We start from the raw sequence: 12,052 nt of genomic DNA, 5'->3' as shown, positions 1-12,052 counted from the left end.
TCTGCCGTACTTTGGCTACGGCACCCGATAGCAGTGCAACTCCACACCGAGTAACCAAAGTCCCTCTGTCTGCATTTAGGTTTCAACCACAGATACCACGAAACTACCCAAAGGTCTCTGGTAAGACCTTGTAACCGAAGATAGTACCAGTTGAGCTACCATAGTGCTCTGCACTGGTGGACAATTGTGGCTTGAACATAATATATATAATATATAATTTTATTTTCTTCCACTTTATAATGAAATCCGTCAATAATATGTTCAAGATGTAGAGGGTGTGGGCTTTACAGCAATTATCAAAACAATATAAATTTATTTTATTAATTGAGAAAGCTTTTTTAATTGCAATTCATTTCTTTCCGCTTAAAAATTATATATATTCACCATACGAAAGTCAACATGCCACAATACCCCAACTGAAACATTGCTCCTTTTGTCAGAGGAGAAATGAAATGAAAGTCACCATGGGGAAAATGAGCATTCTCCTACTTGTGGATATTACTGAAGTTAATGGTGGAGAAATAAATATTACATGCGATATATTTTTAGTGACATTGTATGGTAATCACTAAGAAACCCCTTACAAAAATATCAAAAATAGAAATTGCCTAGCAGGAGAGTTATCACACTTCTTCTCATGGTGTGACTAGGGATAAAATCGACTTGAACTTACGAAAGGTTCATTCCCATTTCGACGCAACCAAACTGAACACCGGAGATGTTGATGTGAACTGAATAAGCTACTTATTCAGAATCCGTGATATATGCAGTTGAACCTCCCTAACTCGAATACCATAATCTCCAAAAATAGCTTCGAATTATGGTAAGGAATTTGACTTCTACTGCCAATTTAAAAAGTTCGAGATGTAGATAACTTCGAGTTATGGAAGTTCAACTGCATAGGAATGCTGTTACCACCTAGGAGGTCAAGGACCCCAGCAAGTTTGTTGCTGCTGGAGTCGCCGTTGCAGAGAAGAAGGTAGAAGCCAAAAAGGTGGAGTCGAATTCGGAAGAAGGCGACGATATGGGTTTCAGTCTCTTCGACTAAACAGCTCAACACTAATGTTGAACCTCAGTTAGCTGGGTTAGAATAATATTCCAATAAAATAATTTATTAATCTCCGATTATTGAGTTCCATGAACTATTTTTATAAGTATATTGGAAGACCCAAGACGTTTTCTTAGCTTTGACTGATCGAGCCTAAAATAACTAAATGTGGATTATGAAAACCTCAAGTCATCTAAATCCTTTTAACTCTCGAAGTCTCTTACGACTAAACGCAATACTTATAAAAGTTGCGTAATGGAAAACGAAATTACAATACTTTTTATTATTATTTTAAATAAACGTTATAACTATAGTTTAGCCTCAGCGAGCTTACAGCCGCCTCCACCATACATTTGTAGATATGGCAATACACACGCCGCCACTTTATCGGGACTATTGAGGTGAACGTGATGCTTCTCACCTTTCATTACATGAAATTCAAATGTGGGATTATTTGCGCGCAGAACACTAAAGACATCCTTAAGACTCTCCAACTCAATGTGATACGAGAGCTCAGCTTTAATGACAAGATAATGAATATTACGCAAGCGTTCAGCTAGCGCCAGCACCAGTTCCGGCTGCGTAAACAACATTTCCATCAGCTTAACTCGACCATCTCGAGAGAAATAATACATATCCGAGTGACCATCGGCCCGTCGAACACTACGCTCCAGCAGACACTTGCAATGCGCCAACTCGACCGATTGCTCCGAACCGCGATAAAGTAAATCAGTTAAGCTCTCATAATCGAAAATTGGCACCGGCGCTGGTGCCCGCAGTCGATCCTCCTCGTTCAACGCCTTCTCCGTCATAACGGACATCATATCGATTTGTATGTGCGGCGGAAAGTATAACGTGGTCAACGCATCAATCGCTATGATCATATCGACCGAGTTCGGAAAGAGTGCGGCGTAGTAAAAACTCAAAGCGGCGCCCATTGAGTGGCCCATAAAGGATACCTTGGGCCACTTATAATGGCGTACAACACGATGCACGATGCGTACAAAATCGTTGAAGTGGTACGACATGCCGGCGGGAAAGTGCGACGAACGTCCGTGACCGGGCAGATCGATAGCTAAAATGGATCGATGCGCTGCGATAAGTGGCGCCAAGCGTGCGAAACTGCCGGCGTTGTCTTGCCAACCGTGTAGAGCGAGCAGTGGCCGCCTCAGCTGATCGCCATACCAACAGCCGGCTATGTAACCCCAAGGCACGGGAATGCGCAATTCAACTGGCTGTAAAATTACGGAAAAAAATGTATTAACGATATTTTTTCACTTTCAAAAGACGTTGCAAGAAATGCACTCACTTGGCTCTCCGTCATTTTGTAACACTCTTTAAGGTTAACGGCACTTACTACTGGAACTATGTATTTTTCACTGCGTGATGTATGACCGTCTAAGACTCTCCACTTTAGCAAAGTAAACAATTCTCTCATCAATTTTGAAGTGGATATTTTATTTTTTTAACAGACAATTTAGTAGAAACTTCATACTTTAACGCTTAGGTCAAGTTGGCTTACAAATTAAGAAATATTAAACTATAAACATAAATGACCTTTGATCCCATTTTGCTGGCTCGCTTACGTAAAGCGGAAGCATGCGCAGCTGCTTACACTGTTGCGCAAAAGTATTAGTCTCATTGTTTCTAAGCTCTTTCTTAACTGTTAACAAGTAAAGGCAAATATCCGATCTCAATGATATATCGGGAATAATTGAGTAATTTTAAGAAATCTACCCCAGAAATGTATTATTAACACGTTGAGAACCATAAAGGGACTCCAAACCGAAGTCCAATAATCAATTTTTCACTAATGGCTCTTAAATATTTTAGGTTAGAATCTCTTGTTCCTAGATTCGGGTGAAGGATCGCTTAATATAAAATTTCTTGATGCTCACTAAATTATTAGACTCCACAAGCCATCCACAAATATTACTTTCGAACTGAACTTCCCTTAATAGCATTTCCTAAAGTCTACACTAGAAGTCTTCTGACATATCTATTGTAGATTGACCGTTATAATGTCTCAAATCCTCTTTAAATATTTTTTTCAAACTATATTAGATAAAACTAAACTATTAGACTCCCTAATCCATCTAAAAATATTACTCTCAAGCCGTAGTTGCCTTAATAGCAATTTCTAAAGTCTATACTCGGAGCTTTCCGGCATAAATGTCGCAGATCGACCTTTATAATATCTCAGTTCCCCTTTAAATATCTCTTTCAAACTATATTAGATTCGGCTTTAATTAAAAACTATTTCCCGCGTAAATAATCTAACTCAAAATGTGACGAATACTTTATTCCAACACTGTATATGCTACAACAATCGTTAGGCCTATTTAATAGATAATTTACTAACTCAATTACAAACTTTAATTACAAACTAAAAGCCGAAAATTCAAGTTCACAATTTAGCCTTTGACAGCAATTCACGGCGAGCATCCGACTCTACCGCTTGAACGAGCGACAGTGGACGATATCGCTGCAAAAACGGTATGATCAAATTCGCGACAACTACGGGTTGGTCCAGATGCACATGGTGTAAGCCGTCAGCAATTACATGTGTTTCAAAGTTCGGATTTTGCGCACTCAGCAAATCGATTAACTTCATCGTTTCCGGACCCATATTCCGTGAAGCACCACCTTTCAAAACCAAAAATGGCATTTTCGCCTCACAAATGCGCATAATCATAGCTCTGGAGAGCGGCTCATCGGCATTTATATCTAATATGTGCTTGAGCCGCGTGTCGCGTGAAAAGTAAAATTTACCGGGAAATTTACGTGATCTACTTAAGTTCCGCGCCAAAATGTATTTACAGTTTTCCAGATACATCGAACGGCCAGAGCCCTCGTAAAGCAGACGCTCACATTCAGCGAAGGTATAACTTGGTGGTTCTTCATATGGTGTGTCATCAATGAGGCGTTGATTATCGCGTTGCACCTTGAGCATCACATTACGTAACTTATCAACAGCGTTATCGAGTTTTATATAACGTCTTAAGGTGGTATCAATGCTAATTAGTACATCGACTTTATTTGGATATAGCATTGCGAAGTAAAATGACACAGCGCCACCCATAGAATGTCCTAGTAACGATATCTTGGTCCACTTATATGTCTTCATTAGACGTAATAGCACGCGTACAAATTCAGCGGTTTGATATAATATTCCAGCAGGTAGGTGTGAGGAGTGACCATGTCCGGGTAGATCGATACAGAGCACGCTGCCAGTTGCTTCGACGAGCAGTGGCGCCAATTTCGCAAATGTACCACAGTTATCCAGCCAACCATGTAACGCGATCAGTGGTTGTATCGACTTATCGCCATACCAGAGGCCGGATATGTGTCCCCATGGCACTGGTATCTGTATCTCTGTAAACTGGAGTAGAAAAGTGAAGTTAGTTTGCGTTATGGAAAAAATCATGGAAATCTTTGCTCATAAAAAAGTTCTACTTCAATAAAAAAATCGCGACTGATTTACATTATGGCACCGAATAACGTAAAATTGTTAATTTCCGTTCTCCTTCGAAATAGACAGCCGAAAGCTTTGAAATATTGGATGTGTGGAAAGGCTAGAAACCCTTGCCATTAAATCCTATCTGACATAATTCTTTGACAGTTTACACGCTTTTCGTAGTTTCGAATATAACCGTTATTAAGAGTGGAGCATGATTATTCAGCCAGAAAGAAGTTGGTATGGAAATCAATTCGTCTTGGCAATTTGATCTTTTTAATATACACATATCTTGAACGATATATAATTATCTCTCAGACTAACCGTCTGATCAACATTTTTAGAGAGAGTTTAAAATATATTTCGAGAGTCCAGTGAAATGTTTGACTCTGCTGTTTTATAGTTTGTCTCTCATTCTCCCGCCATTCATTCATTACTTGAAATGAAAGTCCAGATGAAGTCCAAAGTATTTGTTTCATATATTTTAATATAGGTACTTACAGTATATATTATTTGGTGTTCACATTGTTATTAAGTATTTAAATATTATACTTACAATTGCTGTCTCCACCATGCTCTGTATTATTATTATATCAAAATGGATAGTTCATTGAAGAATAAAAGAACTTCCAATGAGTTTCATTGTTAGAGAACAACTAATACAATTTGCGCTATAATCACAGCAAAGCTATCAAATTAGTAGTATTATATATGTACTTAAGAGAACGCTTTGGGATAAGAGAAAGATATGGAGACTGAGAGGAGAGCATATAAACAAATGTATAAAAGTTTAATTTCGGAGCTTTCCATTAACCCATGAATGGCTGATCAATTAGATATGGTATATATACGATCTATTCAACATTTAACATTCAGATAAATCAATCAAGTTCACAATTTAGCCATTGACAGCAATTCGCGGCGAGCATCCGACTGTACTGCGTAGCCACTCGGCAGTGGACGATATCGCTTCAAAAAAGGAATAATCAAATTCGCGACCACTTCAGGCTGATCCAAATGGAAATGGTGTAAGCCATCAGCAATCAGATGTGTTTCAAAGTTCGGATTTTGCGCACTCAGCAAATCGATTAACTTCAACGAGTCTGGCGCAATATTCGTTGATGCACCACCTCTTAATACCATATAAGGTAGTTTAGCAGCCGAAATGCGCATAACCATGGCTTTGGAGAGCGCCTCTTCGGCATTTACGTCCATTAAGTATTTGAGACGTGTGTCGCGTGAAAAGTAAAATTTATCGGGATATTTACGTGATCGGCTTAAATTGCGCGCCAAAATGTATTTACAGTTTTCCGGATACATTGAACGTCCAGAGCCCTCGTAGAGTAGCCGCTCACACTCAGCAAACGTATAGCTTGGTGGTTCTTCGAATGGTGAACCATCGACGAGACGTTGATTGTCGTGAAGCGCCTTGACCATCACATGGCGTACCACATCCACAGCGACATCTGGTTGGAAGTAACGTCGTAAAACAACATCAATGCTAATTAATACATCCACTTTGGTTGGATAGAAAGTTGCGAAGTAAAATGCCACAGCGCCACCCATAGAATGTCCGAGTAGCGATAACTTCGACCAATTATATGCTTTCATTAACCGTAATAGTACACGCACAAATTCATAATTGTGATATAATATTCCAGCCGGTAAATGTGAGGAGTGCCCATGTCCGGGTAGATCAATACAGAGCACACTGCCGGCAGTTTCGACGAGTAGCGGCGCTAATTTTGCAAATGTTCCAGAGTTATCTAGCCAACCGTGTAGCGCGATGAGTGGTTGTATCGACTGATCGCCATACCAGAGCCCGGATATGTGTCCCCATGGCACTGGTATCTGTATCTCTGTAAACTAGAGTAGAAAAGTGTGGTTAGTTTTCGCTATGGATAACAGTATTAGCATATTCTTTCTTTCTCTTGTCAGAATCATTATATTGAATATATATGTAGTTAGACCTATATCACCGATTTTGACACTAAACCATACTTATATATCAATTATTATTCTATAAATCTGGTATAATATCAATCGGAAGCATCCATACTCTGTATATGGAAGTTAGAAAGGATTTTATAATACATATTTTTGACTGGATAGTATATGCTGTTATTTTTTAGACAGTCATTGTACTATATAACCGTTACAACACAACCGTTATTGAGAGGTGGGCGTGTTTATTACCCAATTTTACACAGAAATGGTACGGCAATCTATTCGTATCGGCAAACTGATTTTTTTAATAGACGTTTATCTTGAATCAGATATAATTATCTCGAGTAGTTTCGGACTACAAGTATTTCAAATTTTTACCCTACTCACAAATACGACATATGGACAGCCGAAATGTATGACTGCGCTGTCTATGGTATGGATACGGGCTAATTCTCCAGCCATTCATTCATTACTTCAATTTCATGTTCAACACCTTTTCTTAATATATAAATATATACTTAATATTCTCTTTGTTGTTAATTGTTTTAATAATGTACTTACAATTACTGCCTCAGTCATACTTTGTATTAAATCGTGGGGTTCATTGAGGATTAATAGAACTTTTAACAATAAAAAAACAAAACAATGAGGTTCGTGGTTAACGAAGAACTAATACGGTTAGCTGAATAATCGCAACAAACTTATCAAATTTATTTGATTTCACAAAATTTTATATTAAGTAATTAAGAGAATCAAGTTGGAGAAGAGTGCAAACAAAAACAAAGAATCAGAGAGCGCACTCTCATAATCACACAAAGAAATGTAGAGAAGTTTAATCTCAAAGCTTTACTTAACCCATAAGCAGCCGCTTTAATATATATATACATACATATATCTAAACGATCTTTTCAACGACTAACATAGATATATAAATGCGCTTTATACATATATATTTCCAAAACTATATCGCTTAATATTATTCATCATCGAACAAAACCCTAAAGAAAAAAATTTACTCCACACCAATATCTAATTTCACCACGTCATTGTGAATGATACATTGCGCTGGCGACACAGCCGGTATGCGCGAAGAAGAAGCAGCACAACAGCTGATTGTCAATTCAGATTTATTTTATGGTTAGAAAGAAGTGTTTGTGCAATAGTTCATGAATTCCAATTGAATACGAGAAAATAATGGCGTTTTTGGCTAGAGGATTGTTTTCGGCGGCACGCCAACCAAGCCTCATAAATAATTTAACACGTAAGTAAAGAAAATCGTATGCATCTACCAAATTTAACTAATCTTTCCATTGCAGACACATTTCGTGCGCTCAGCATAGCACCTCGCCTGCTGCAACAACAAAAACCAACATTGGTGGATGCCGCAGTTGCAGCAAATAAAAGTGAAAAGATTTCTGAACTCGAACAAAAAGAATGTCAAGATGTTTTCGATAAAGTAGATAAACAAATTGCCGAACGCCAGGAGGGACGTTTATTTGCCATTGTGCACTTGTGTGGCAAACAATTTAAAATAACAGCTGGCGATATCATTCTTGTGGAGGGCTATTGGCCACCAACCATAGGCGATGAGATACGTTTGGAAAAAGTGCTGCTGGCCGGTGCAAAGGATTTCACCTTAATCGGTCGTCCACTGCTACCATCCGGTTTGGTGAATGTGAAGGCGACAATTATTGAGAAGACCTTAACGCATACGAAAACACATTTCAAGAAGAAGCGTAGGAAGCAATTCATGCGTATCAATTTCCAACGTTCACCGAACACTATGATTCGCATAAATTCAATTGAAGTTGAGCAAAAAGTCGGTGGTCCAACGCAAGTAATCAGTGAGCCGCGTATGTTTTAGTTGCATTTTTTTAACTGTTGTACATAAAGTGTATGCCAATAAAGTAGTTAAACATTTATTTTGTTCTTAAGATATGTGAAACGAGTGTGTGTTTTTGAAATAGTAAAATAAGTTTGTTAGTTTTACTTACTTGCAGTGAAGTTTGTGTGTTAGTTGGTGTTAATACTTTCCAATCAATTATTTATGTGGTTTTCTATGTATAATATAAGCAACGAAGTTTCTAAATTTAGCGTGGTTTTCATATAATTTACATTCGGAATTGTAAAGAAATTAGTTAATCTTTGTAAAACTAATAAAATTTTTGAGTTTAGACCATTCTGAATACCAGTTGACTTATACCAAAATAGTTTCGTTAAAACGCATTTAGGGGTAATGGTCATTATGCTCAACAAACTCACCACAAGGGGAATTAAGTAATTTTCACTTGGTGTATTGTGTCATACACACGAATATACAAATTTAAACGATTTGTAAATGTGGAATGACGATTATGATAATATAAATTATTACGAAAATCACTGCAGCATTTTGTCTTCTACCAGTTGTTCTGGTCTAACTAGCATAAATGTGTTGAATTCTATTTTATATAAATGGAGTGAGTCTGGAAACATGACCAATAACAAATTCAATACAGGAAATGATTTTGAATTTCTTTTTCTTTGTATTATTGCATTAATATCTTGCATATTACTCATTTTATACACAAATTTCTTTTAAACCACCATAAGTGTGAATATGTATGTGTTTTGACGATATTCGAGTATTTCCTTATTAGTGATTAGTATTTCCTTATGAGCTCATAAAAAGGAATTCTTTCATGTCCTAAAACATTTTTGTGTTTACAGCATTTATAGCTGGTAATGGTCATTGCTTGAAACCATATGACTTACTAATATAATAAGTATTCAGAAATTCTATGCATGTTTTGTGGAAATCAGAAAAATGGAAGGAGACAAAATTAACGTTCAATGTACTACTATGTATATACGTAGCGGAGTATCCTTAAAATAATGTAATAAAATGCTAAACTTTCACTCTTTAATATTGTGACCAGCATATTAAGATTTATGGCTTGAATAGCTTATCTTTTTACAGATTTTTTTATTAATTCAACTCTGTAGATTCCAAAGACGTATTCTCAATATTAATTAACTAAATGCTCTGGAATTAGGGGTTTCTTGGACTAAATTTTTATAAAAATGCTTCTTCAATTTCTATATTTTTTAGATAACATTTTTTAACTGGCTGTTATTCGATGTTACTTCAACTTTAATAAACCTAAATATTTTTTAAGACGAGTTTGATAAGGCAGATAGTCTACCACCTATATAGCTCCACCCTAAAGATTTGTAATATTGATTCTGAAAACATTTTTATTCAGTTCAATTACGGTTCCCGATAAGTCTTGCGTTCAATGAGGCTCAGCATCAGACTAACCACCTCTCTCCTTACCCAATGAAAGCAACTTATCTAACACCCCTCTAGTACATGGTGATGAAAACTTAGCCGGTGAAACGAATAAGTACTGTAGGTTTCCGAACTAACGAATATTCGTTTTAACGAAAACCGCTTATAACGAACAAGCAAATTTGTTACATTGAGTACCATAAATAACGAACATCGAGAATTGGTTAGTACCCAGTTTAACGAACAACATGAAGAAGACATATGAAGGAAGAGGAAAAAATCAAATATCATCGAACCAGAATTAAAAATAAAGCTGGAAAAAATTCAAACGAAATGTGCAAATTGAAAAAATGTTGAATTTTATAAAAAAGCTTAAAACTATTGAACAGCACCAGATAGAAGTATAAGTGTAATAATTGGTCCAATTGGTCCAATTGGAAGAATTTATTGGATTTATTTTTTAACAAATAATTAATAAAACAATTAATTATTTTAAGGTTTGATAACTTTTTTTTATTTTTTTTTTTTATTTTTTTTTCTGAACCATCAACATCTCAAGAATATTGTGTTAAAGTTTTAGGTCATTCGGAGAAAAACTAACGTTGTTACAGCAGGTTAAATAACGGTACCTCCAGCTACCTGCGCTGAGTGTACAAAACTTTGAATCGATTTTTTCAAATATGTCATTTTGTCATATGTAGGTGACCAGCCTACAGAAAAAACTACTGCATCGATCGTTTTGAAATTTTGAGCAAATAATTTAATTACTATCAATTTTACAATAACAAATAGGTCATTTTGGCTTGAAAATGGTATCAAAATTTGAAAAAAAACCCGACATCAATTGAAAGATAAACTAATAAACTAAGAAGGCAGTTTGATTTTTTGGTTTCGGATGATCCAGTGATGCTGTAGGCTGGGCACCGCACAAAAACTTTTTTTCGAGGTGCCTGCAGAGATCGACGATAAATCCGTTATTCCTCGCTATTTTTCGATAAAACTTTTTTTAAGTATCCTTCAAATGTAGTACTTTCATATAATATTAAGTAAAATAAACCTACAGCAACAATTTTTTCTAAAAAAATTCATGAAAAAAGGTCTTTTTTCGACGAAACAAACCTTACCCCCCCTTAAACTGCAATTTACGGACATTTAACTAATTTTTATTGAAAAACCTCTAAGTGAGTACTTGAATTAACGAAAAATTCGATATAACGAACAGGCCTGACAATTAATGTGTTCGTTATTTCGGAAAACTACTGTACTAATAATAAGTACAATAAATGGATACTCAAGCGCTTATCAGGAACTGAATCTTCTTTGGATATGTGAAGTTTGGTGTAATACACTGTCTCGCCACATTGCTCGCCTGTTAATAATCCAAGAAATTTCACCTCAATTACATTAACGTTTTCCGGTCAATACAAGTCAATGCAATGTAGCCTCTCTCGCCCCAAGCGTGGGAAATGAAACGCAATTCGGAGTAGGAGTACACTTTAATGACCTTTCGCAATTTCATGATTTTCTTTTAATTAAAACATACCAAAGAGAAACAAAATTCAAGGAATTTCGCCTTACAGCAGTGGACAAACATTTGTACCCATATAAGGTATGTGTGTGGTACCTTTTCGTGTGTGTGTGTGTGTTCGAAAGGAATTACTGCGCAATTATATTGACAATTGATTGCCAATCGCCAACCAAGGTGGAGTTAATTCAATAGTGGCCCTTTACTACTGATTTTTGTCGACAAATGAAGTTTCAATTAAATTCTATCTGGACCATAAGTTGTTATGGGACAGAAGTATTTCCTGTGACACTATTGGACGACATTGTTTGGGAACCTAACAGAAATGCGACATAAGACTTGGCTTAGAGCAATTGAAGCTTCTACCTATCGTACTAAATTATCTTTTTATCAGTTACTATTCTAAACCTTTCGGATCTTCAACATTCCAAAAAAGTATTCTACAACGAATTTATCCAATTATGTAAGATCGCGGTGACAAATATCGAGTCCAGTGAATATGAGATCTCCTATAGCGCAAGATTGTTACAGATCATGGAAATTGGACTCCAGTGAATAAAACGGTTGCAGAGAAACTTTTGGAAGAATTTATAACAGAAGATGTACATTCTCGAGCAGCAACCATTCTGACAATCTTGGGATCTTCAATGGAACTTCGATTTGATCTCAAGAAAGAGGATGGGTTGTTAGTGTTTAATTTAGTTTTTTACTGTGACTTCAATGATTTCTAATTTCTAATAATTTCGCCAACAAACTTCTCTTCTCAAGTGCTTCAATCGGTTTCTTCCAGCTTTGTAGATCAAT

At 36.4% G+C, this 12,052-nt stretch overlaps 4 protein-coding genes across 4 annotated transcripts; 1 reads left to right on the top strand and 3 right to left on the bottom strand.

Annotated features, from left to right (window-relative positions):
- Positions 1 to 1,301: 1,301 nt before the first annotated feature.
- LOC105211079 (probable serine hydrolase) lies at positions 1,302 to 3,179 on the bottom strand. Its single transcript, XM_011182351.3, has 2 exons — positions 2,358 to 3,179; positions 1,302 to 2,283 (listed from the first exon to the last, which is right to left on the bottom strand). The coding sequence occupies exons 1-2, from the start codon at positions 2,484 to 2,486 to the stop codon at positions 1,357 to 1,359; spliced, it is 1,056 nt and encodes a 351-aa protein (XP_011180653.2). The 5' UTR covers positions 2,487 to 3,179; the 3' UTR covers positions 1,302 to 1,356.
- Positions 3,180 to 3,316: 137 nt separating this feature from the next.
- Positions 3,317 to 5,196, bottom strand: LOC105211027 (probable serine hydrolase). The gene is made up of 2 exons (XM_054229190.1): positions 5,062 to 5,196; positions 3,317 to 4,430 (listed from the first exon to the last, which is right to left on the bottom strand). Exons 1-2 carry the CDS (start codon positions 5,077 to 5,079, stop codon positions 3,456 to 3,458), a joined length of 993 nt encoding a protein of 330 aa, XP_054085165.1. The 5' UTR covers positions 5,080 to 5,196; the 3' UTR covers positions 3,317 to 3,455.
- A 65-nt stretch (positions 5,197 to 5,261) lies between these two features.
- LOC128919766 (probable serine hydrolase) lies at positions 5,262 to 7,214 on the bottom strand. Its single transcript, XM_054229189.1, has 2 exons — positions 7,014 to 7,214; positions 5,262 to 6,371 (listed from the first exon to the last, which is right to left on the bottom strand). Exons 1-2 carry the CDS (start codon positions 7,029 to 7,031, stop codon positions 5,397 to 5,399), a joined length of 993 nt encoding a protein of 330 aa, XP_054085164.1. The 5' UTR covers positions 7,032 to 7,214; the 3' UTR covers positions 5,262 to 5,396.
- Positions 7,215 to 7,557: 343 nt separating this feature from the next.
- Positions 7,558 to 8,397, top strand: LOC105211026 (39S ribosomal protein L21, mitochondrial). The gene is made up of 2 exons (XM_011182269.3): positions 7,558 to 7,713; positions 7,769 to 8,397. The coding sequence occupies exons 1-2, from the start codon at positions 7,647 to 7,649 to the stop codon at positions 8,314 to 8,316; spliced, it is 615 nt and encodes a 204-aa protein (XP_011180571.1). The 5' UTR covers positions 7,558 to 7,646; the 3' UTR covers positions 8,317 to 8,397.
- Positions 8,398 to 12,052: the final 3,655 nt, after the last annotated feature.

The sequence above is a fragment of the Zeugodacus cucurbitae genome, chromosome 4 (genome assembly GCF_028554725.1).
Source record: "Zeugodacus cucurbitae isolate PBARC_wt_2022May chromosome 4, idZeuCucr1.2, whole genome shotgun sequence".
Taxonomy (NCBI): Eukaryota; Metazoa; Arthropoda; class Insecta; order Diptera; family Tephritidae; genus Zeugodacus; species Zeugodacus cucurbitae.
This window is presented reverse-complemented; position numbering and strand designations above follow the sequence as displayed.